At 45.6% G+C, this 26,621-nt stretch overlaps 1 protein-coding gene across 6 annotated transcripts in view; it reads left to right on the top strand.

Moving 5' to 3' along the window:
* MTSS1 (MTSS I-BAR domain containing 1) overlaps positions 1-26,621 on the top strand; it is a 185,743-nt gene that overhangs the window by 143,289 nt on the left and 15,833 nt on the right. For all 6 annotated transcript variants that reach the window (XM_064384573.1, XM_021673613.2, XM_021673615.2 and 3 more), the window contains exons 4-8: positions 2,661-2,745; positions 4,174-4,265; positions 8,244-8,318; positions 24,581-24,738; positions 25,905-26,012. In XM_064384573.1, coding sequence (XP_064240643.1) covers positions 2,661-2,745; positions 4,174-4,265; positions 8,244-8,318; positions 24,581-24,738; positions 25,905-26,012 — 518 coding nt within the window. The remainder of the gene's footprint in view (positions 1-2,660; positions 2,746-4,173; positions 4,266-8,243; positions 8,319-24,580; positions 24,739-25,904; positions 26,013-26,621) is intronic.

The following is a 26,621-nucleotide window of genomic DNA, read 5'->3' as shown; positions in this document are numbered from 1 at the left end:
CACTTAAACGTTCTCCAGCATTTTAAATGACCGCGTGCAATTCCATCACATGGTGGTGGTCTGTGGTTGGTTTAACCTGATCTCTGCACTGGAATTTTGTTCCCAGTCTTTTGATGCTGTAAATAGCATTTCGATGACTGTCCTTGTAGGTAAGGGCTCGTTCTCACTCTTAATCATTTCCGCAGGTTACATTTCTAGAATTAGAATTGCTGGGTCAAAGAAAAATATTTTCAAGGCTTTTCTTGATAGATGCCACATTTTGCTCCAGGAAAGTAGTAGTTTACACTCCTCCCATTAGTGAGTGAGTGTGCCAGTTTACTTGTGAGGCCAGGTTATTAGCTTTTAATCAAATGAAGGCCCAGAAAAAAAAAACAGGAAATATTTCCCTGGGGGTAAAATGTTCCTCATTATAAGCAGCAAAAAGCTCAAGAGAACTTGGAGTGCAGAAGGCAGGGCAGAGTGTGTGAAAACAGCGCCCTCTGCTGGCCTCCCTGGTGTGAACGGTGGTGGACGGCAATGCTGAGATGGGCTTGGCATCCCCTCTTTTTTGGAGGCAGGTACTTTTTAAGAGACTCTGCTCATTTAAAAAGTCAAACTCTGGCAACAGCCCTCGCTTGGGTTCTTTTATAGCAGTGGTTTCAACAGGGGTGATGTTTTGCCCAACACTTGGTACTCTCTGGAGACATTTTGGAGGATCGCAAATCTGGGTGTGGGGTTAAAGGAAGTCAGCCATTGACTTCTGGTGGTAGAGCCAAGGACACTGCTAAACATCTCACACCACACAGCACAGCCCAGCAGCATCAGCCCAGGCTGTCAATATCGTCCAGATTGAGAAAGTCCTGTTTTTAGAGGAATAGAGGCATTGCCCTAAGGTTTGTCTTTTCAGTACGAAATAAAACAAAGAAATATTAATATACAATATATAGATGTCATAGTTACTATTATTTGATTGTAGAAACCTGATGGTTTTGCACAATGAAATGGAAAACAGGTGGAACTGGAATAGCAAATGGACATTTCTAGAAGAGAGGGCACAGGAAAATCCAGCCTGTAATAATGTCACGAGTACTGATAAGAGAGGGAATGTTCTTCTGGTAATTCGACATGGTGAAACCTGCCACAGATTCCTGTGGCTTTCCCTTTAAGGTCTTGTCTGTTAAAAATAGTGCTTTATTGGATACTTTCCCCCGAATTCACAAGCACCAGTGTTTTCATAACGTTTATAATTGTGCCCTCCAGTGTTCGGCGCAGAATTACCATGTGTGGTTATAATTTGCTCTCCCACACCCCAGTAAATTCTGATTCAAGCATTGTTTTTAAAAGGGAGAAGGAAGAGAAGAACTTCAAAAATAATAGAGAAGGTGTGCCCAAAGGGGAAAATTATGATGAGAATTTCGGGAAAATCAAATGGGCTGCAACTTCCTTCAGTATTTGCTGAGCTTGAAGACCTCTGTTCCTGGTGTTACCCAAGCCCATTTGAAAAATGTGCTGTTACTGGCCGGGTGTGGTGGCTCATGCCTGTAATTCTAGCTCTTTCAGAGGCTGAGACGAGTGGATCACCTGAGGTCAGGAGTTCGAGAGCAGCCTGACCAACATGCAGAAACCCCGTCTCTACTAAAAATATAAAATTAGCCAGGAGTGATGGCACATGCCTGTAATTCCAGCTACTTGGGAGGCTGAGGTCAGGAGAATCACTTGAACCTGGGAGGCATAGGTTGCAGTGAGCCAAGATTTCGCCATTGCACTCCAGCCTAGACAACACACATAAAACTCTGTCTCAAAAAAAAAAAAAAAAAAATCCTATTACTGGCCAGGCATGGTGGCTCACGCCTGTAATCTCAGCACTTTGGGAGGCCGAGTCAGGTGGACCACCTGAGGTCAGGAATTCGAGATCAGCCTGGACAACATGGTGAAAAACCCTGTCTCTACCACAAAAAAAAAAAAAAAAAGAAAGAAAGAAAAATCAGCTGGGTATGGCGGCATGCGCCTGTAATCCCAGCTACTCGGGAGGCTGAGTCAGGAGAATCACTTGGACCTGGGAGGTAGAGGTTGCAGCGAGCTGTGATCTCACCACTGCACTCCAGCCTGAGCAAAACCCCATCTAAAAAATAAAAAGTCATATTACCTCATTTTGCTGTAGTCTTGCTATTCTCTGAATTACTTGTATTCTAGAACATTTGTCTTGAAATAATTAGCTAGCATGGCTGGCTTAGCTGTTCTAAATAACATTGAGAGGATTATTTTGTCAGAATTGGTGAGAAAACTATAGCTCTTCCCTAAACAGCAGATACTGTCTTGATTATCTTTCATGAGAACTGTTTTTCAAACTACAGGTCATGGTCGATTCATAGGTTGTAAAGTCAATTTCTAGATCACAATCAGCATTACAAAAAAAAAAAAAAAAAAAAAAAAACCAGACAGAATAGAAATGCACAGAGTGTGTTATATAGTAAGAGCAGCCTTTTGCGATAGTTTGGTGATACAGAGATCTGTCACCATACATACATATTTGTTTACATGTGCTTGTGTGTATGCACACGTGTGCGTGGCAAGAAGTTTCTAAAGATAGTGGCTTAGATTTTACAACATGGTAAAATCTGACTTGTTAGTGATCCCTGCTAGTCCTCTTTCCCTCACCTTTGCCTCTGTTGCTCTTTCAGGTGGGACCAGGGAGATTGGATCTGCTCTCACCAGGATGTGCATGAGGCACAGAAGCATAGAAGCCAAGCTGAGGCAGTTTTCAAGGTAAGGCTCATGTTTTGCCCCCATCTCAGACACCCTTGCAGATTTTAGGTTAAGGAAGCAATCATGCGTGGCATACAGCATTTAAATCCCCACAACCTATCTTTTTCCTGACTTGGCTCATTCATTGGATGAGTATTTGTCAGGCATCTGCTGCATGCCAGCCACTGGTTGAGGCCCTGAGGATGGAGCAGACAACCAGCCAGCCTCTGCCTTCACTGAGCCTGCCATCCTGCATGGGTCTCTCCTCACCCTCTGCTGTGCGAGGAGCTGGTGCAGCCTGCTGATGCCTTTGGGGGGCCCCCACGGCCCTGCAGGAGCCTTGTAGGAAGAGGAGCTGTGAAGTTGGAGAGTGAGATGTGCTTTGCTATCCTGTGTGCTTCCTCCAGACTCACCCAGGGATGTGGCAATTCACAGACCCCTCCACACCGCCAGCTTCCTGTCTGGCTTGCAGGCATCCAGAGTAGGGAGAAATGGTAGTAGCTGGCACCGGAATTGAGTTACAAATGTTCAAGTGAAAGTGGACATTTTGTCCCAGCAGATCAGCATCATTCAGCAGTTTCACATGATTCTGTTTGGGAGACTGCATAAAATGAAGGGGCTCACCTGCAGACACCTTCACCCCTCGGTGACCCCGAGGCTGGCGGTGCAGCTCGAGAATTTTCTGGGTCCCTTCACTCTTCTTTTTCTCAAGGCTGTGCACACTTAGTGCATATTTATGACCTGTCAGGCCACATGCACATCAGAATCTTGTGGATATTTTTTTTAAATAGTGACGCTGGGCCCCACCCTTTAATTCTCCACTGATGGTGAGGTAAGGCCGAGGTGTTCTTGCATTTTGGGAGTCCCTGTTGTGACCCCTGTGGTTCTGCAACTTGGCTTGTTAATACAAGCACTGGAATATCACAGGGAAAATGGGAAGAAGGGTCACTCCCACCTGTCATGTTGGCAGCTTCTTAATAGTCATTGAAAAGCATGCTTGGGGTTGGGCGTGGTGACTCATGCCTGTAATCCCAGCACTTTGAGAGGCTGAGGTGGACGGATCACGAGGTCAGGAGATCAAGACCATCCTGACCAACATGATGAAATCCCGACTCTACTAAAATACAAAACGTTAGCCAGGCATGGTGGCGTGTGCCTGTAGTCCCAGCTACTTGGGAGGCTGAGGCAGGGAAATCTCTTGAAGCCAGGAGGCGGAGGTTGCAGTGAACCAAGATTGCGCCACTGCACTCCAGCCTGGTGACAGAGCGAGACTCTGTCGCCAAAAAACAAGCATTCTTGGAACATGACTGTTGGGGAGCCCAGGGGTTTAGATGAGAACGTCAGTTTCAGGTAATTGTGCTTTAGGTATATTTTGACAACCACATGTAAATCCTGACAGCAGAATGCATCATTTAATTTCTTCCTTTTTTTATCCCTTCTTGGTAAAAGTGCTTTAATTGATTGTCTGATAAACCCACTTCAAGAACAGATGGAAGAATGGAAGAAAGTGGCCAACCAGCTGGATAAAGACCATGCAAAAGGTACAGAAGCGAGACAGACGTCTAGCGCATCATCGCACAGTAGGGGGCGCTGTGGGAAGTTGCTACCTGACCCCTCTGCTAAGTTTACTGGTGTCATCACAACAGCTAAGGGCCAGCTCTGTCCCTGCTTCTCCTGTAGGGACTCCGTGTCTCAGGGGATGAGGAGAACAAAGTGATCCTGTTGCAAGGCTGAGTGCAGTTTCTTTGGTATGAACCAACATTCAGCAGCTGATACTTTTATCCCTCAGTGGCATGAATTGTATTCAGCTGAATTAAGAACAAATCACAGGGTGGGTGAGGTGGCTCAAGCCTGTAATCCCAGCACTTTGGGAAGCTGAGGCAGGCGGATCACTTGAGATCATGAGTTCGAGACCAGCCTGGCCAACATGGTTGAACCCCATCTCTACTAAAAATACAAAATTTAGCCGGGGATGGTGGCGAGTGCCTGTAATCCCAGCTACTGGGGAGGCTGAGGTGGGAGAATTGCTCAAACCCAGGAGGTGGAGGTTGCAGTGAGCCAAGATTGTGCCACTGTACTCCAGATTGGGCAACAGAGCGAGACTCCATCTCAAAAAAAAAAAAAGAAAAAAAGAAAAAATCATAGGCGGGTGCAGTAACTCACACCTGTAATCCCAGCACTTGGGGAGGCTGAGGTGGGCGGATCACTTGAGGTCAGGAGTTCGAAACCAGCCTGGCCAACTTGGTGAAACCCCGTCTCTACTAAAATTAAAAAAATCAGCCAGGCGTGGTGGTGCACACCTGTAATCCCAGCACTTTGAGAGGCTGAGACACAAGAATCCCTTGAACCTGGGAGGCAGAGGTTGCAGTGAGCCAAGATTACACCACTGCACTCCAGTCTGAGTGATGGAGCAAGACACTGCTTCCCCCCAACCCCCCATAAAAGTACAAATCATAATGACAGGTTTAAATGTCAAACACTTAAGGCATTTCAGCACATTTTGAAAGCCAGACTTTAAATGATATTAGCTTACCCTAGGTGTCCTGCCCATTCTCTTTGTGCGTTGTCTCAGGTAGGTGAGACAGGTCTTTGTGAACTGGTTGAGTCAGTCAGGGACCTTGACGCTATGTGAAGGATCTAAGCATAATCTGCAGAGCAAATAGCACTGATACTCTCAAGTGAGAGTGTTTGTGTTCCCTTCACACAGGCCAACCAGACTGTTTTGTTAGAGCTTCTCATCCCCTGTTCAGGTCATTCTGATGCTTTTTACATGGTAGGGGCTGTGGGGGCTGCAGAACGATGAGTGTGGTGTCTACTGAAACAAATATATTAACCCTGTTACAAAGCAAAGTAAAAGACTGCAATGAAGACCCAACTGGGTGCTCTGGGAATGTCAATGGGAGCTCCTAAAATAGGCCTCTTTGTGACTATGAAAATGGTTTATTCTGCCCACTGCAAGCTATATAATGAAAATCATTCTGGGCTGGGCTCAGTGGCTCATGCCTATAATCTCAGCACTTTGGGAGGTCAAGGTGGGCGGATCACCTGAGGTTGGGAGTTTGAGACCAGCCTGACCAACATGGAGAAACCTCATCTCTACTAAAAATACAAAAATTAGCCAGGTGAGGTGGTGCATGCCTCTAATCCCAGCTACTTGGGAGGCTGAGGCAGGAGAATTGCTTGAACCCAGGAGGTGGAGGTTGCAGTGAGCTGAGATTGCACCATTGCACTCCAGCCTGGGCAACAAGAGCAAAACTCTGTCTCAAAAGAAAAAAGAAAATCATTCTGTGTCCCCAGCAACTATGAGTAACCTCCAGAAAGTTGCACGTTCATTCAGATTATTCATCCCTCCCCTCGTTCAGGCACTGACACTACTGAGAACTTACCGTATTCCATGCCTGTGCGTGCTCTGGAGCCACAGAAATAAATAAGTTGGTCTTGGTTTTTGGTGCATGTCCTTTAAATTTGTCTATTACAGACAGTAGACTCTGCAGTCATGTCTTCTTTTTGATCAGAAATCAGTCTTGTGTAGAACTTCAACAAACCATTTTGATACAAGAACCAGGAGGAGTGATGGCTTATTTGTGTTGAGATTCAGAAGTATGGATACAATAGCCAAATATTTAGCAGTTATATAAAGTTAATAGAGGCCAGGCATGATGGCACATGCCTGTAATCCCAGCACTTTGGGAGGCTGAGGCGGGTGGATCACTTAAGGTCAGGAGTTTGAAACCAGCCTGGCCAACATGGCGAAACCCCGTCTCTACTAAAAACACACACAAAAAATTACCTGGGCTTGGTGGCATGCACCTGTAATCCCAGCTACTCGGGAGGCTGAGGCAGGAGAATCACAACTCAGGAGGCAGAGGCTGCAGTGAGCCAAGATCATGCTGTTGCACTCTTGAGATTGCACTCAAACCTGCAACACAGCAAGACTCCCTCTCAAGAAAAAAAAAGTTAATATATAAACTTTTATCCCCTCTACCTTAACTTGAAGTTAGGGAGAGAGGCAAATTCAGAGGATTAACTGGATCCCACTGTGTGTTAATCAGGTCATGAGTTTTCTTAGGCTCACGAGATTTACCCATCTGTACTTTTCATTGGTAAAAGAAAATAGAACCATTTGAAATTTTTTCAGAAGGTGAAAGAGTTGATAGTTTATATTTGGCCCAGTTCAGTTTGTGCTGGCTGACTTGGCTCATTCATTGGCTGAGGATTTGTCAGGCATCTGCTGCATGCCCACGCCAGCAGCTGGTCAAGTCCCTGGGGATGCAGCACACAACCAGCCAGCCCAGCACTTGCCCTCAGGGAGCCTGCACTCCTGCATGGGTCTCTCTTCACCCTCTGTGCCTGTGAGGAGCAGGTGCTGCCTGCCCAGGCCTTTTGGGCCCCCACCATCCTGCAGGAACCTCCTTCTCCTTCTCTATTAAATGTTCTCCTTTGCTAGTGCAGCAAAACTGAGACTTCAGATTGGATGTGTAAGGCCTTTTGTAAGAGTGGTTGTGCTGAGCCCACTGGAGAAGGTAGCAGGTCTTGCAGAGAGCTCTATTCATCCCATAAAACACAGGTCCCAGGTGTCTGTGTCTGGATGATGAGAATGCCAGCAACAGAAATGGGGCAGTCTGTGAATGGGCCATTGGTGGAGGAGGAAGCAGTTGGCGGGGAATGTGGTGCTTGTGGACTGCCCCTCTGAGGTGTCCGTGGAGCTGACCACAGGATCCATGCTGAAAGTAAGGCAGCTGGCTCTTGCCCAGTATCCCCACTGTGTGATCTAGCTTCTCCTGCTGTACGAGACACTTTTTTCTGGATTTTAACATCTGGCCAGCATCTTTTCCACTTAGAGTTTTATTTTATTTTGTTTTGTTTCAGCAAAATACTGTGAATTTGGGCTTTGGGAAAGTAGATAATATTGAAAAATCTTTCCAGATACTTGAGCTGAGATTGTGAATTTTTTTCATTTTTATTAAAGTATTCCTGGCTGGGCGCAGTGGCTCACACCTGTAATCCCAGCACTTTGGGAGGCGGAGGTGGATCACTTGAGGTCAGGTGTTCAAGACTAGCCTCGTCAACATGGTAAAACCACCTCTCTATTAAAAACACAAAAATTAGCTGGGTGTGGTGGCAGGTGCCTGTAATCCCAGCTATTCGGGAGGCTGAGGCAGGAGAATCACTTGAACTCGGGAGGTGGAGGTTACAATGAGCCGAGATCACAACACTGCATATCAGCCTGGGTTACAGAACGAGACTCTGTCTCCAAAAAAGAAAAAAAAAGTATTCCCAAATGGAGCCTCGCCTGAAAGCTGGTGTGAGTGAATATGACAGGGCAAGACCATTGTGCATTTTATTTTTATGTCCCTAGCCCCTTGGTTGTAAAATGTCGTCATGAGATTATCATATTTTATTCTTACAAAGCCATTGACTGCATTTTACGGTTAATGCTTTCTGAGATGATGGCTGATCCTAAAATATTTTCTGTTAAGCAAAGTGGTAAAAATATTCCATATTCTGCTTTCTCTTAGAATATAAAAAAGCCCGCCAAGAGATAAAAAAGAAGTCCTCGGATACGCTGAAACTGCAGAAGAAAGCCAAAAAAGGTAACTCCTAAAATTCTGCCACCGATGTTCTTACTTCTGATGGAGTGCTTGATTTGTCTCTGAAGCAAAAGGTGCTCACCTCAGAGACTTCCTTAAGTATGATGGCCCTGGAAACCCAGATGGGAGCAAATAGGACCCGTCTGAGTGAAAGTTCTCAAAGTGCAGACTAGGTATTAATTTGAGGCCCTTGCCAAGTGGCACTTGACATGTTCCTTCCCCCAGCTTTGTCTTCCAAGTTTGACAGTTTCCATGCCTACTGTGCTTTGTGATGATACCTACAAATTTCTTAGAAGCCTTGGGATAATGCAGAAAGGCCTTTATGCAAATGTTCTCTAGTAATTATTACAGAAATTATGTCATTTTCTCCTGCAGCTTTCACAGCCTATAATCTCCGAAACCCTTTATTAAGTCTTGTGAAAATGCTAGGAATGAGTGCAGGGGAAGCTGGGAGTCATGACCATACAGGGGATTTTCCATGGTGTTTAGGGGGAGGAGCTTGATAATCTACCACTGAGCAGAACCACGCAAGATGCCTTCCCCCACGTCCACGTTTATCCTCCCTTGCAAACCAGTGAATTGTCAGATCTTTGACCCACCTTTGTTCCTCCAGAATGGACTGGGAGTTTGAGAGAAAAATCTAGTGGCATCCAGTTTACAAGCACTTTTAACTTTTTTTCTTTTTTTTTTGAGATGGAGTTTCGCTGTCGCCAGGCTGGAGTGCAGTGCTGTGATCTTGGCTCACTGCAACCTCCGACTCCCTGGTTCAAGTGATTCTCCTGCCTCAGCCTCTCGAGTAGCTGAGACTACAGGTGGCACGCACCTGTAATTACAGCTGGCCCAGCTAATTTTTGTATTTTTAGTAGAGATGGGGTTTCACCATGTTGGCCAGGATGCTCTCAATCTCCTGACCTCCTGACCTGCCCGCCTCTCCAAGTGCTGGGATTACAGGCATGAGCCACCGCACCCAGCCTGCACTTGTAACATTTTACCACCACTAAAAACATAGGGACCTTGTGCTGAGCTGGAGAAGGCAACATTCCTTCCAGTCTGTTCTTCTTTGACATCAAGTTTCTTTCTGAATCTGCTGCTTCACCACTGATAAGATGGGGTTCTCCTGTCAGGCTGCTCTGTGGGTGGTATTTACCATCAATTTGAGACAGCAACCTTTTCCAGTTGAGATCCCCCACGCTGAATTTCCTGTCCCTCAAACACGCAGTTCTCTGTTGGGAATAGCAGAAAACACATTTGGAGGGATGGGATGGAGGAGAGAGCTGTGGGGTGGGGTGGTGATAGGACAGTTTTTAACTTTGAACATTTCTGAAAAATGAGGCTCCCTCCCACATTTTCACAACAGTCATAAGCCCATTTCAAGACAAAGACAGCAGAATTTTCACCCACATCAGATTTTCCATCAGCGTTGGCCCAAGCAGTTTCTTTTGGATGTTTTTTTGGTCTGGAGCTCCTCATATTTGTATCCTGTCTAACCAAGGCACTTGGGAGCTAGTGTTTGATAAGTAATAGGGTTTATGACATAGCAACATTTTAGTGACTCTAGAGGTAAACATTTATAAGTAAAATTACTACTGTATTCCATGAAGTCCGAGGCCCAGAGGAGAGCAGGCTGGTCACAGTTTGGTGCTGAACTCCCTGTAACTGACAGCTTGGCAGCTTTGAGAGAGGAGGGATTCATGGGCTGAGAGAGATGGTCCAGGGAAGATGCTTAGGTTTAGAAAAGGTTTGGGAGTTTGGTGAAAAGGATGAAGTAAGAAAAAGTAGCTATTTTGCCTCAGCTCTTCCACAGCTCACTTTTCAGAGGCCCAAAGTTCTTGGCTGCAGTGATAATCCTTTTATCTAAATTCTGCATGGAGACTGAATTGGTTCTCATCTGTCACTCAAAGTCATTGACGTTGCCCAATTAGCAGAATTTATACCTCTGGGTGAAGCCTGATAGGGTGATTGCGGTGCAACATCAAAGGAAGTTTCTGGCAATTAGACCTTCCTAGCACTGGCTTGGGCTGCCTGCAGGATTATGAGCTCCCCATCGAGGCTGGATAGAAAGACTTGGGACCCATAGGATGCTGCACTGTGCATAACGTGAAGAGGGGCATCTGGCCCTTGGACTTGGGAATGACTGGCATTTAGTTGTGTGGTTCCTTAGGGCACATGGGCCTGAAGGCTGAGAGAGTGGAGGCTGAGACCAGGAGTTTCTGAAGCATCCGTCTTCTTAGCTAGAGGTTCATACCAGCAGTCTCTGGCACCATGTCAGATGGTAGACTTATGTCCACAAGATCAGTCAGATCAGTAGCTTGGAATGTTCTGGAGAATTTCTAGTTTCTTCAAGATACAACCAGAAAATAATTTGTGTTTCTATCCTTTATAAAAATCTTTTTCTAAAATTTGTAAGTACATTTTTGGATCAGGTGTTTCTATTTGTATATTTCTGAGATGAAAGCAGCCTTCTTAAAGGTACTAGAGTCACATCCAGACTGGACTGGTTTATAGAGAGGCACACATATGGCTGAGAATGGACTGAAGAAAACACAGCTCACTTAAGGGCTAAAAGAAATCTGCTTATTTGAGGCTTTGAGTTGTTAGGGGTCTGGTTAGCTGACATTTCCCTTTCTCCTAGAAAACCTCGAGGGATCTGTTTCATCTCTTTCAAGTGGCAGATTCCTGGACCCTTGGTTTACAAAATGTTAGCAGTTTCTTTTAACGCACCATGAGTTTCGGATGGATGAAGGCTTTGGATACATTTTTTTTTTTTTTTTTGCCCTGATAGACGGAATCTGATGTATGCAGCCAGATAATCAATTCCTTTTTAATACCTTTCCAGGAGATTCTCAAGCAGCTTTCTGCCATGCCTTTTTCAAAAACTGTGATCTTTGATCTAAAAATTCTTCAGACTCTCCTTTTAGCATTTCAAGTGCCTTTTGCGTGTAAGCGTGGTTTTACCACCATCCTTGACGTGGGCAGACATGCACGGATGTGATTTTTGTGAGCGGCTCACTTTCCTTGTTACTCTGCAGATAACACCTTTTATCACATTCTTCGACTCTTTCTTACTGTAGAGAGAGGTAGTTTGTAATCTAAAGGTGTTTAAATATTTCCATCAAGAAACTTTCAATGGTTTGCCTTTGTAGGTTTTATCTCAAAATCACTGTAAAGCAATTGGGAATATGCTATTGCTGTGGGTGAGTGTGCCTGTTTTTCTTGAAGGCAGGCTGGTCGGATGCCTACTAAGAGTAAACACGAGGCAAGGAGTTAGCCAGTCCTTACCCTCAGAGAAATTCTGGGCTCGTGCATAGGTCAAGAGTGCGGGGCAGAGCCAGCGTTGCTAATAGGTGGAGGGACAGAGGTGGCAGGATGCTGGAGAGATGGTCTGGAGCCGACTCTGTAGCCGCGGGCTCTGGACAGTGTCTCTTGAGCCCTCTGCCTGCTTCATGATGTCAGCTCATTGCCGTGGATGTCTTGGAGTTGACCATGGCCCAATGGGGGAAAGTAAGAGAACATCGGAAATGAGAGGCGTTTTACGTTGTATTTACCTACATGTGCCACCCGACTGTATGAACGGAACTCAGCAGACTTATTTTCATTTAATTCCCATATTATTACCAGTGTAAATTAAGAATTAATTCTGGAACAGGCGCGGTGGCTCACACCTGTAATCTCAGCACTTTGGGAGGCCGAGGTGGGTAGATCATGAGGTCAAGAGATCGAGACCATCCTGGCCAACATGGTGAAACTCCATCTCTACTAAAAATACAAAAATTAGCTGGGCGTGGTGGCACATGCCTGTAATCTTAGCTACTCGGGAAGCTGAGACAGGAGAATCGCTTGAACCCAGGAGGCAGAGGTTGTAGTGAGCCGAGATCGCGTCACTGCACTCCAGCCTGGTGACAGAGTGAGACTCTGTCTCAGAAAAAAAAATTAATTCTGGTAAAGCCTTCCGTTTCTATCTGTGACTACTAAAAGTTTATCAAGGATTTTTAAAAGTAATAATGGCCAGCATTCATTAGGTGCTTCTTATGATCATTGTTCCATGTATTACCATGAGATCACTACACTGAAGAAGTCTTTTTTTTTTTTTTGAGTCAGCATCTTGATAGTTGGCCTAGGCTGGCCTCAAACTCCTGGGCTCCAGGGATCTTCCCGCCTTAGCATCCCTAGTAGCTGGGATTACAGGCACACACCACTGCACCCAGCGGGGACTGTTTTTGAGAGAGAGAGAACTGACCATTATAATATATTAACTGTACAGCTGACATTTAAATAGTTGACTCTTTCCACTAGGGGCTGCAAAGCCAATGTTACAAATGTAACAAACAGACTCACAGAGTTCTATACTAGTATAATATTTGCTGTTACACTACAATTTTAAGTTATTTAATTTTTTTTTTTTCCATTTTCATCGCTCCCTAAGCTTTGTTTCCTAGGATTCCCTAGATATTTTTCAAGTGATGGTAAATTACACTCAAAAGGTTTTCTTGCCAAAGCTTGGCTTCTTCTGGGTATATATTCTTCATCTCTCTTTTAAAAAATCTTTGCTGTATTCTCTAGGGCTTTTTTTTTTATTACTAATGGGGAAGGTTTTGTTTAGATGAGAAGGAACAGATATTAGTAAGACAGAGAAGGGGAAGGTGGATGTGAGCTCCCGGTGGATGTGGGTTTCATCAGCTCTGATATCAAATTTGGTGGCGAGCCGTGAACTGCGTGACACATGAAACAAAGGTAAGACTGCTGCTGCTTGGACACCGGTTTGACTTTATTATTTTCCTTTTTGTGTCAATTGTGTATCCTGCACTTTCTCACCGTGTGCCCCCCGCCAGTGGACACTCTTGGTAAGTCTACCATCCCAAATCTCTGGTGGCTGCTCACGGTGTGGTCCTTGCTGTGGGCTTTCCGTGGTTGTCCAGACCTCTGCTAGCTGCCCAAGTTTTCCTGCCAGCTCAGAACAATCAACTGTGCCTACTTAATTTCCCACAACTTTAAGAAAATTGTGTGTGTTCTGTTTTGTTTTCTTTCTTGGATGTTTGGCCATTTACAATGTTAGCACGACAGTCTGAGAGCCTTTGAATCATCATAATTCAGTATTAGACTCATGGAAAAAAGAAATACAGAGTGACTTAAACTGTCCTTTCCATAGGAAATAAGCATTTTTGCGAACGTATCTACCTGCGTAGATATGTATGTATATATTTACACCACAAACTAGAGCTGCAAGCCTCACAATAATCCTCAAATTAGATTTGGTTGCGTTAAGCTTGCAAAAACATCTTTAACTTTGTCCTTTTCGCGAGACCATATAGTTCTTTCCATAACCAGTGATTCATTTTAAAAAAAATAAATCAAGCCGGGCGCAGTGGCTCATGCCTGTAATCCCAGCACTTTGGGAGGCCGAGGTGGGCAGATCACCTGAGGTCAGGAGTTCAAGACCAGCCTGACCAACATGGAGAAACTCCATCTCTACTAAAAATACAAAATTAGCTGGGCTTGGTGGCACATGCCTGTAATCCCAGCTACTCAAGAGGCTAAGGCAGAATTGCTTGAACCTGGGAGGCGGAGGTTGTGGTGAACCCAGATTGTGGCACTGCACTCCAGCCTGGGCAACAAGAGCGAAACCCCGTTTCAAAAAATTAATTAATTAATTAATTTAAAAAGTATTTCTTATTTCAGTAGAGTTTGTGAAATGTTTCATTTCAAAAGTCTCAGATCTTCCAGATAGATAAGTAATCAGAATGATTCTTCTTGACTGAATGTTGAACTTCACTCTGTGGGTGATCATGCTGCTAAAACTTCAAGTTGCTTTTGGAGTCCTGTTGCTGTCTCTCTGTCCTGGGAGGTCTGTCTGCGAGGTGTCTGTGTGGTTTATCTTGCCTGAGTGTGCCCAGGTGTTCTCTGAGCATTTTACTAAAGAGCTCCAAAGGGGCTTTTGAAGTGAATTCTGTCATTTACAGCAAACCCAGCGCACAAATGTCTCCTCTGATGGCTGGGGCTGGCACAGCCCACTATCTTAGGGGACACACTTCTGCCTCTATTTCCCCTCGTGGTGATGTTGGGCTAGTGGTTCCCCAACTTTAAAAATAATCATCCTTTCCAGTTCTGAACATTGTGATTATGAAACAGCTTGCACAGTTTCTAGTAAACCTTTGGAAGGAAGGTAAGACACAGCCACTTTTTTGCTTATTGCAGTAAAATTCACATAACAGAATTTATTGTTTTAACCATTTTGAAGTACAAGTTTCAGTGGCTTTTAGTACATTCATGGTATTGTGCAACCATCACCACTGTCTCATTTCAGAACATTTTCATTAGCCCTGAAAGACACCTGATGCCCATTAGCAGTCACTCCGTCTCCCAGTCTCCCCACTCGCCCAGACCGTGACCACCAGTCATCTGCCTTCTGTCTCTGGATTTGCCTATTCTGGACATTTTACACAAATGGAATCATACAGTACAGAGCCTTTTGAGGACACACTCCTTTGAGTCTTGAGTTTTACTGGAACCTTTGCCGAGAGCCTGGCATGAGTCAGTTCATGGAGTAAACAGAGCATTTTATCTGACATGATGAGAAGTCAGTTTGGAATGAATATAGAAACTGTATAGCCCTCTGATTTTGTAAGTTCTAAAGATTCTGCTTATTTTTCAAAGAGTAATCTCTGTAGTCCCCTTTAGTTTTTTCTCTTGTAGAGGCTGGTTCATAGAGCAAAGTCACAGTGAATTTGGCTATAAAGACACGAGAAAAGCTGTATGATTTCTAGCTCTTATAAATTTTTAAAATATATATACAGAGAGAAAAATAATTCTTTAATTATTTTTAGGAATTGGCTTGGCTGGGCATGGTGGTGTGGTGGCTCACGTCTGTAATCCCAGCACTTTGGGAGGCTGAGGTGGGCAGATCACCTGAAGTCAGGAGTTCAAGACCAGCTTGGTCAACATGCAAAAACCCATCATGATCTTGGCTCACTGCAACCTCCATCTCCTGGGTTCAAGTGATTCTTCAGCTTCAGCCTCTTGAGTAGCTGGGATTAGAGGTGCCTGTCACCACACCTGGCTAATTTTTGTATTTTTAGTAAAGAGAGGATTTCGCCATGTTGGCCAGGATGGTCTCCAACACTTGAACTCAGGTGATCCTCTCGCCTTGGCCTCCCAAAGTGTGCCTGGCCAGTGCTGGGAATAATATAAGCAAAAGGTGTAACCTGGGGGCCAAGAGGAAGGAGCCTCACTAAGCCTGGGGATAGGGTAGTGATAAAGAGGAGGAGGATGAGGGGTCAGCTGGTGAAGAATGGGGAGGGCGGGTATTCATGTAGAGGGGACAGCATGCACCAAGACATAGCTCTTGCCATTTAGAGAGGAGCACCAGCAACAGTGGTAAAGGGTAGTCATGTCATGTGTGTGTGATGCCTTGAGGTGGGGCTGTCGTCCCACCAAGGGTGGACTGTGTGCGTAGAGAATCATTAGTGACTCCTGGCTACTCAGCCTCTGACTTCCTGGACCACACCCCTCCCCACACACTGACCTGCCTCCAGGATGGTTCAATCACTGGGCCTCAATTCTGATCAGACCCCAAAGTGGACCCCAAATGCCTCTCCACATCATTCTTCCTTTCTTGGAAAAAGCCTGTGAAATGTGAATCCTTTCCCCTATGTGTGGTGGTCTGCTCATCCCTGAGCATATCCAGCCTAGGCACTCATCCACACGAACGTTTCTTATGTTTACAAAACCAGCAGAAAGCACTCTTAGAATGACCCTGAAACCCACAATCAAACCTTCAATGCCCTGCCTCAGTGGTAAAAATTGAATGTGTCTAGATTCCCTGCAACCCACCCCCCTTGATTTTTGAAGAGGGATAGTGCTCGGAGCTCCTCTTCCCACAGGGATGTCGGTGGAGGAAGAACAAGGAGCAGACAGTGGGATGGTTTCAGCCATTTCTTCGAGGCCACACCCCGGGCTCAGAAGGCTGATGGGAAAATTCAGAATGTGGGCACAGCCAGAACCCTTCCATTTGGGTGGAAGCAGGGGTGGTAGAATTTTGCCTTTAGACCTAGTGTGACAATCAAGAAGCTGGCCCTGACCTGAATCCATAGGTGTCTGAATTTAACTCAGAAATCTCCTGCAAGGCTAGGTGTGGTGGTGCACGCCTGTAATCCCAGCACTTTGAGAGGCCAAGGCAGGCAGATCACTTGAGGTCAGGAGTTTGAGACCAGCCTGGCTGTCATGGCGAAACCCCATCTCTACTGATAATACAAAAGTTTGCCGGGCATGGTGGCGTGCACCTGTACTCTCAGCTACTTGGGATGCCGAGGCAGGAGAACTGCTTAAACCTGGGAGGCAGAGGTTGCAGTGAGCCAAGATCGCTCCACTGCACTCCAGTCTAGGCAACAGAGTGAGAGCCTGTCTCCAAAAAAGAAAAGAAAAGAAAAGAAAAGAAAAGAAAAGAAATCCCCTGCAGAAGGATGTTGCATTTCAGGTGAATGCACGTAGCCTTCAGAGGCTGGGCTGTTTATTAGCTGTATTTCACAAGTAAGGATTCTAGATAAACACAGGCCAAACACATCCGCCAGAGGCCTGGAGCTGTGAACTCTCTTCCTTTGCAAAGCTCGTGTCCGGTAAAACCTCTTGTAGACACAGCTTCTTGAGTGCCTTGCCCATGACTCTGGTCTCAGAATGCCCTGGGTGTCCCTGTGCACAATGGAACTATTATCAAGGTGCAGTGCACCTGACTACCCTGTGGCTGCCTTCAGGGGCCAGGTGAGAGGTATGTAGAGTGTGGAGGCATGCCAGGAGCTGAGTGTTTTCTTAGCATTAATTTTTGACCAAATACAAAACAGCAGAGAAGGAAAAGGACAACTAAGGCAAAGCCTGACGGAGTGGCAGGGTGGGAAGGTACCGGCTGCCTCTCTTGAGTTGCAACCCATCAGCCATTCATGGTTTTCGTAGGTCTAATTGATTCACGCCTGGTGCCATCCTTCCATTCATAAACGTCCTTGACTACTGCAGATGAGTCCTGCAAAACATTCAAGCCTCCATCTATTAGTTCGTTCTTTCATTCATTCAGGAAAGGGGTATGACCTGCCTCTTCAGTGCTTAGACTCTGTTAGCTACTAAGGAGGTAAAAGTAGCATCCACCCTCAAGCTGTCCTCAGAACGAAGAATGCATTTATGTTCCAACATCAGTTCTCTGACTGCAGCTGGCTGTCCTCCTGTTCAGTTCAGTTATGACACTACCTAGTGTTAGTGCAGACCCCATAAGAGTTAAGTCCTGTGAGACTGCCCCAGATTCAGTCACCAGACACAAGTGGGGTCCCCAGAGTCCTCACACTAATGCCCAGCCGACCACAAATTTGGGGTTTCCTATGACCCCCCTCGCCCATCAAGTTTAATAATTTTTTAGGAGGACTTGCAGAACACAGGAAAGCACCATATTTGCAATGACTGGCTTCTTAAAAAGAATGCAGGTTGTAGCCTTGTTTACTACATTAGAGATGTTCAGGACTCTGCTGAAGTCCTTGAAGCCCTTTTGGCTTCATAATTCCACCGTGACAGTGTGTGTTTGGATTAGACTGTGGCTTAACTGGAGATCCGGTTAGCAAGTGGTAGTTGTTGTCTAGGTGACAGATGATGGTGGCCTGGGCTCAGGGAAGTGGCCACAGAGATAGAGAGGAAGATAGGTGGATTCAAGAGCTACTTAGGAGAAATGCAAAGGAAAGAAGAGTTGAAGGCAATGGTAAATTTCTGGATCTGGTAGCCAGGTTGGCAGATGGTGGAGCATATCTTTACCTACAAAGGAAGAAGCATTTTGGAGCCATGAAGATCCTCTGTTGGAGACACTCTGGATGGTGAGCCGCAGGTTGACATGGGACGTTTTCTGGTTGTTCTCTGAGCTGTGTCTTTTTATGCTTTGCTTTGATAAACAGCTGATTGCCCAGACTGGTGAAGAATCTTGATGATAAAACTCTTTTAGTGAAAGAATTATGGGATCTTTTGCATTTTCTTACATTAAAAAGGACCTTGAATTGAAAGTTCTCTTTAAAAAAAAAAAACAAAACTCACCCTACCTTGCATATTATCGCCTGCTAAACTCCCCAGTGTCAGAAGGGACAACTTCAGAGATGCTGCAGCGGCAGCTGATCGTGCCTGACATGTAGTGAGTGCTCAGCACGTGCTGGTCGTTGTTCTGAACGCCTCATGTGGATTAGTTCATTCCCCCCACCATCAGCCCTGTGAGCTGGATACTGTTATTATTTACATCCCACAGGTAGAGGGAAACTGGGGCACAGTCAGTTGAAAAAATAATGGAAATTGAGTTTGAAAAATTTTAAGGCTAAAAGCTTTCAGTCTTACCTAATCACATCTATCTTTCTTTTGATTTCGGGTTGGTTTTTTCTTCTGGGAATCAATCAAAACCCACTGTGGGTTATTAAGAGTAGAAGATGACTTACATAGAGATAATGAGGATAGCCTTCTTTTGCTGGGAAGAGAGAAGTTTTCTCCAAATTCTGATCTCCAGTGTCACTTTGCATGTCCATTTCCAAATCCTTTATATTTTATATTTTTTGTTTTATTTTGCATTTTAGTAATTTTGTATCCCATGTTGCATTTGGCTCTGGGATACCAGCAATTGTCAGATGCACCATTATTTTCCAGGCCACTAAGAGAGAAAAAAACCTACTGATTAAACTGTGATACACCCTGATTGGTGAGGTGTAAAAATGGGGGAAAGTGGCTATCTCAGAATGAAATGCAGTATTCGTGTGAGTCAGAAGAAGGTGAAAGTCGTTTTGCAGGATTCTGATGGCTTCTCCATACGTCTGTCTCAGAAGAAAGAAAGGATTTGGGGTGTTTTGCTGACTCCTGGCAGCATTCTTGGCCCAGCGTGTCCTGGGTTTGCTCTTCCCCATTGGAAAGCCCTTTGCCAGAGAACAGCCACTGGCTTGGTTGAGCCGTGAAGCTTACCACGCGAGTGCAGCCTGTGTATGAAGAGGCTGGGCCAGTACAGATAACACTAATCACATTTCACTGGCTTTCTGATCGGCTGTTTAGCTGCTGGCAGCTTGTTCCCAGCATTCATGTTTGCTGTGAGCAGGAAACACAAAGAACCCTGTCTTCAGAATGAGAAGGACTTGGGGCTGGATTCTAGCTGTGCCGGTGGCTAGCTCTGTGCTTGGGATTGCGGCCTTGTGCAAGCCACTTGGCCTCCCTCTGTCTTAGCTTCCCCATCTATCAAAAGGGGTATTCAGTCCTGCCTTGAATGTGTATGTAATGATTAAGGAAATAAAATGCAAGTGTTGAAGTTGATAAAGGATCTTCATTTTAATCCAGAAAACTAAACTTAGCTCACTTAAAAATTCCTTCCTTCTGTGGCCAGGCTCAGTGATGGCTCACACTTGTAATCCCAGCACTTTGGGAGGCCGAGGCAGGCAGATCTCTTGAGGTCAGGAGTTCGAGACCAGCCTGGCCAACATGGTGAAACCCTGTCTCTACAAAAATTAGTCCGATGAGCTACTTGAACACAGGAGGCAGAGGTTGCAGTGAGCAGAGATTGTGCCACTGTACTCCAGTCTGGGCAACAGAGTGAGACTTTATCTAAAAAAAAAAAAAAAATCTTTAGGGGTGCTGCCTTGGCCCATGTCACAGTGCATTCACAATGCTTTGCCCCAGTAACATTTTCTGCAAAGAGAATAATCATGATTTCCCCTGGGGAGCGGGGATAAGGGGCTCCTGGCTGCTGTTCATCAGAATTCTCCAGCGTGAATACACCAGGACCTGCAAACCAGCAGCAGGAAAAAAATACTGAAGACTGAAGATGCCTCTTACGAAAGAAAGCCGAAAGCAACTGTTTGCACAAGAATTTTGTCTGGGAAGCCCATCTAAGGCACCCCCGCCCTCCTCCTCTTGGCTGCTTGATGATCCTGGAATTTGCTGGTTCTGAAGCATTAGGGCATTTAAGGGCATGATGGCCGAGGCCAGGGAGCAAGCTTGGTCAAGTTATATCAGTGCTCGATTCAATTGCAAATATTTGAATACCTGCCACTTCCAGGCAAGTGTGCTGACTGAGGAGATACAGTAGGGAGCAAAAGCATTCATGGGTTCTGCCCCCGTGGAACTGCCCCCTGAGTAGGGGAGACTGACGTCAATCAAATAACTAGAGAAATAAAGATGACATTCAAACCGGGGGAGTGCTGCAAATGATAAGTATAAGGGACTTCAGAGATCAAGTAAGAGAAGCCTCATCTGGGGAGGAAGTCCACGGCGGGATTCCCTGAAGGACTGAAAATTCTGCGAGACCTGTAGGATAAACAGGTGTTAGGAATGTAGCAGAGGGAGAGTGGAGTGAAGGTGGGGAGGGGTCCAGACCCTGGAGGAGGAGAGGGACAGGAGAGGGGGACAGAATGGCCCACAAAGGATGAGGTTATGAGGTGGGCAGGCAGTGACTTTTCATGCCTTGCAGGGCAGGCCATGTTAAGGACATTGGATTCTTCTTGAGAGCAATAGGAGCTGCTGAAAAGCATGAGAATATTTGCATTTTGAAAGTAATCTATGGCCAGGTGCGGTGGCTCATGCCTGTAATCCCAGCACTTCGGGAAGTCGAGGTGGGTGGATCACTTGAGGTCAGGAGTCCAGACCTGCCTGGCCAACATGGAGAAACCCCATCTCTACTAAAAATACAAAAATTAGCTGGGAGTGGTGGTGCACGCCTGTAACACCAGCTACTTGGGTGGCTGAGGCAGGAGAATTGCTTGAATTTGGGAGGCAGAGGTTGCAGTGAGCTGATAGCATGCCACTGCACTCCACCCTGGATGACAGAGGGGACTCCATCTCAAAAAAAAAGAAAAAGAAAAAAGAAAGTAACCCAGGGCCGCTCTGGGTGAGCTAGTCCAAGAGCAGTCTGGGGTGACACATTAGGGGCTGTTGCATTCCTGGCCAACATGGTGAAACCCTGTCTGTACAAAAAAAATACAAAAATTATTCGGACATGCTCTCTTGAACCCAAAAGTTAGAGGTTGTGGTGAGCCGAGATCGTGCCACTGCACTCCAGCCTGGGCAACAAGAGCAAAACTCTGTCTCAGATAGCGATGGCCCAGTGAGAGTGGAGGTAGCAGGGGTGAGATAAGAGGATGGAGTCAAGTCTGTGGGAGCCAGAATGGCTAGGAGCGGTGCTCAGTGAGTCAGTGGTGGCTCTCCTGACACTGCCGATGGAGAGAAGTGAGTGGGCTTTTGTATATATTAAATCAGCACCAACACCAACTCTGAATTTGTGGACTTGAAAAGATCACTCTATCTTAAAACCGGTATATCCAACTGGGACATGAAATAATTTCTTTCACAGTTTTTTTTTTAAATAAATATAATTACATGTATTAGTACAACATGTAATTTATAAAACACATGAAACCAGTGGCTCAGGTGGCCACATTAATGTATGGTGATGATTACTCCTACATCCTTGAGGAATATATTGAAGACATGGTAAAGAATTATTCTGAGGGGTGGAGGTAGTGACTACATGGAAGAATGGGTGAGTAGGTCACCTTCAAAATCTGCTGAGACAGCCAGGCGTGGTGGCTCATGCCTGTAATCCCAGCTTTTTGGGAGGCTGAGGTGGGAGGATCACTTGAGGCCAGGAGTTCAAGACCGCCTGGCTAACAAAGCAAGACCCAATCTCTACCAAAAAATTGAAAACTTAGCAGGGCATGGTGGTGCACGATGGTAGTCCCAACTGCTCAAGAGGCCAAGGCTGCAATGAGCTATGATCATTGGATTGCACTCCAGCCTGAGTGACAGAGCAAGACCCTGTCTCCAAAAAGGAGAATTATGCAGAGACTTCTCAAGCTCAAGCAGCAAATTTCTTTTTTTTTTTTTTAATTCAGAGTCTCACTCTGTTGCCCCAGCTGGAGTACGGTGGCGCAATCTCAGCTCACTGCAACCTCCGCTTCCCAGGTTCAAGCGATTCTCCTGCCTCAGCCTCCTGAGTAGCTGGGACTACAGGCACCCGCCACCATGCCCGGCTACTTTTTTTGTATTTTTAGTTTTCACTATGTTGGGGTTTCACTATGTTGGCCAGGCTGGTTTCGAACTCCTGACCTCATGATCCGCCTGCCTCAGTCTCCCAAAGTGCTGGGATCACAGGTGTGAGCCATCACGCTTGGCCCAGCAAATTTCTTATATATGGTAGTTCCCACTTCTCTTCAGGGGATCCATTCCAAGACCCCCAGTGGTTCCTAAAACTGCAGATGGTACCGAAGCTTACGTATATTGTGTTTTTTCTCATGCATACATGTCTATGATAAAGTTTAATATATAATTTAGGCACAGTAAGAGATTAACAATGATAATAATAGAACAATTATATTGATATACTGTAATAAAAGTCATATGAATGTAGTCTCTTTCTCTCTTTCAAAATACCTTATTTTACCACACCGTGGGTAACTGAAACTTTAGAAAACAAAACCGCAGATGCGGGGACCGCTGTGGTGTAATTGTTGGATAGCATCCCTCCGTGCACACAGTCCTACTCACTCGACTGGTGAGCGTTATATACACAAAGCTGTGCACACTGTATTTATTGGCCATCTAAGGTATTTTCAAGGGTGATCTTTGACTATCTATAATTTTCTTATTATATACTAACTTAAAACTTATTCCCTGCCTGAGAAGTGACTTTTCCTTACTAAAATCTGACTACCTTTTCTATTGGGATGTACTTTAAGCCTGATTGCCTTTTGCTCCAAATTAAACATTCTCTTCTGCTTACAAGAGAAAAATACAGAGTATGTTCCTACATCCAAGGCAATTTTCCCTGACCCTTTCTTTCATCAAACCAAATGGTTCATCTCATTTAATGTTCTCTACATCATTAAGAAGGATGGAAGGGAACTGCAGGGCCCTTCCTATGAGGCGGTGGGACAGAGAATAGGCTCAGTGTTCAGGAAATGAGGCCACGTGGCTCTCCCCTGCCTCTCTACCATTCTTTGTTTGATCTTAGATGAGTCCCTCGACTTCTCTAGGACTTGGTCTCCATTGAAACACGAGCAGATTGGCCCATTTGGATAACCCCTTCCTGCTCTAACATTTTATGTTAAAACTATTAAACAGACACTTATTAAGCACTTGCTGTATACACACATGACATTGTACTAGGGGCTGTGCTGGGAAAGACCAAAATCCTGCCCTGCAGGAGTTTAGAAATTCTCTCTGGTTTGAGCGATAGGTGTGGCCCCTGCATAGGCAGCCCAGGGTGGAAGCTCATGAGCTGCTGTCCCCTGCCCGTCACCCTGCTGTCCCCACCTACAGATCAGATTTGTAGTAGCTGCTCCTTTGGACACAGTGCCTGTTGGTCCATGTTTATCTTCTAGGACAGCAGACTTGTTATGCCAGGGGCCATGGTCTGGGGGCCATATTCTCAGTGTCACACTACTCTGCCATTGTGGGGAGAACTGGTACAGGCAATATGGTAAATAAATGGATGTAGCTGTGTTCTAATAAAACTTTATTTGCAAAGACAGTTTGCTGACCATGTGGTAGTCATTTAAAAGCTTAACACCCCATCTTAAACTCTAGAAATGGTTGCCTCTACCTAACGGGTCTGTGGACCTGGCCAGATAATTCCTGAACATGGGCCAGGCTCAGCATAGACCCCACTTTCAGTTTTACCAACAGAGAGCTGTCTGGAGGTCTTGTTGTTACTGGGCCTGTTTTACAGGAAGAGCATTCTGGACTCCCCACTGCCAAGGATTCCCATGGGCCCCCGAGCCAAGAGAGCGGATGCTTCTCACCTTTGTCTTTAGGAACAGAAACTTCTATCCAGACAGAGGCTCTTTGATTGGGGTTGACCCAACAAAGCCAGCTGGTGCCTGTTTTTGGAAACACCCAGAGGCTCTTACCTTGTTTCCACATCCCTTCGCCTCTTCAGAACGTTCTAAAAGGAAAGAATGCTCTCTGGCTCTGTGTCCCGGAGTTTTGTTGGCAGAAGGCTCGGTGGGTTTGTGCAATGCGAAAAGGCAGGTCGTGAAGAGTTGCCAGGAAATTTTCCTTGTCACGAATAAATCAGGCTAAGTGACCCCTTTGGGCACTGGAAATTGGAAATGGCTGGTCCTAGAAAAACAGCCATCTTAAATCCTTTTGGGGCATGAATAAATAATTTTTTTATGTCCTGGAAAATTGTGGTTTTTGACTCCAGCAAGGACCCCAGGGAGGAGGGGCACTTGCTCCAGAAGCTGGCATTTCAGCAAGCCGTGCTTGAGTCTTTGTTTTGTTTGCAGGGAGAGGTGATATCCAGCCTCAGTTGGACAGTGCTCTCCAAGATGTCAATGATAAGTATCTCTTGCTGGAAGAAACAGAGAAGCAGGCCGTCCGGAAGGCTTTGATTGAAGAACGTGGCCGATTCTGCACCTTCATCTCTATGCTGCGGCCAGTGATTGTAAGTTAATGGAAAACTCCAGAGATTTAAAATGCTGGTGTGAAGGTCGCTTCCTTCTAATTTTATCCATCCACTGTTGAGTCATTGAGGCTCTACTGTCAGGAATCATGATGGTGGAATCTCTTGGACAGACCAGTGATTCAGTGTGAGTTGATGGCCATGATAGCTCATTCTTCCTTCACTGTTCCTAGCACTGCGTGTTCCGCATTACTTTTTCTCACCAAGTCAAGAAGGCCCCAGCTCAGCAGCATCACGTGGGAACTGGCTAGAAATGCAAGTTCTTGGGCCCAACCCAGACCCACCAAATCTAAACCTCTGGGGGTGGGGACCCAGTCAACTGTGTTTTAAGCATTCCCGGTGGTTTGGAGACTCACTGTTCAAGCCAAGTACCAAGGGGTGACTGTGAGATGAGTATCTATCGAAGCGCCTCAGTGAATCAGTTTAAACTTAATTCTTAAGGAAATCATTTGCATGCTGTAATTGAGAACTCGCAGTGCAGGCGTTCTTGAAGCTGACTCAAAGGTGCCAGCTTGTTTCCCTTAGCCCTTGCAAAATGTCTGAATTTGAGTTGTTCTCCTGAGTGTAGAACTTTTCCATGGATCATTCTAGCCAAGCCCCATCGTCCCAATGTGGCACTTTGATAAAGCACATGGGATGTTTCTTTCAGTCCCCAGCTCCTATGTTACTTGTCTTTTATCAAGTTGGTGGAAAAACACAAGAAAGAAGGGGAAAAGTTAGCCTCTGTTGAACACACAGGCACTGTCACAAAGATCTGAACCAAAATATCTCCAAGTTGTGTCATCCATTGAAGCTAAGCAACTTCAGCAAAGGACCACTTTGTGAAGGGGGCTGTGCTGCATGATCCCGTGGGAACACACAGACCATCCGCGCAGGCCTGGCAGCCCCCAGGCCCTGAGAGGGAGGCCTTTGTGTTCCCCCTTGTCCCCCTGTACAGGTCACTCCTCGATTATGGCAGATTTCTTTTTCCCTCCCATTTCCCAAAAGAAAGGGCATGTAGTGCCTTCAGCAAAGATTTGCCAGTCCCAGCGGTGCCTTTTCGGAAAAATTGAAAGGGTTATACAGAGACCTGAATAAAAATAGTTGGACTAGAGCAATGAAGGGAATCACTCATGATGATAACATTTCATGAATGACTTTTCCTTCAGGAAGAAGAAATCTCAATGCTAGGGGAAATAACCCACCTTCAGACCATCTCAGAAGATCTGAAAAGTCTGACCATGGACCCTCACAAACTGCCCTCCTCAAGTGAACAGGTAGGGGTCAGGGGTTAAGCACTTACAGGATCAAACCAAAGAGGTAAAGTTCAAGGCCCTGGCCAGACGTGGTGGCTCACGCCTGTAATCCCAGCACTTGGGAGGCCGAGGCAGGCAGATCACGAGGGCAGGAGTTCAAGACCAGCCTGACTAACATGGTGAAAACCCGTCTCTACTAAAAATACAAACGTGAGTCAGGCGTGGTAGCACATGCCTGTAATCTGAGCTACTCAGGAGGCTGAGGCAGGAGAATCGCTTGAACCTGGGAGATGGAGGTTGCGGTGAGCTGAAATCATGCTATTGCAGTCCAGCCAGGTGACAGCGAAACTCCATCTCAAAAAAAAAAAAAAAACTCAAGGCCCTGAGTATTCCTTGTGACATTTGTCACATCTTAAAACTGTAGTCATATTCACCATGTCCTTTACAATGTAATATACAGAATGAGAGAGCTGTCACATAGGACCTGTTGTGTGTCAGGCACTGTCCCAGGCATTACGTAGCCTGACTTCCTCCATTCATCTTCACAATTATGCTTGTTTTATAGAGGAGGATGCTGAGGCACAGAGAGTCCCTTAACCAGGTTCACCTAGCTAGTAAGTGGTGGAACTG

This window comes from Aotus nancymaae, unplaced genomic scaffold, assembly GCF_030222135.1.
Source record: "Aotus nancymaae isolate 86718 unplaced genomic scaffold, 86718_ANA_hifiasm-v0.15.2.pri h1tg000036l, whole genome shotgun sequence".
NCBI classification, from domain to species: Eukaryota; Metazoa; Chordata; class Mammalia; order Primates; family Aotidae; genus Aotus; species Aotus nancymaae.
The sequence above is the reverse complement of the archived record's forward strand: the minus strand, read 5'-3'. Positions and strand labels throughout refer to the sequence as shown.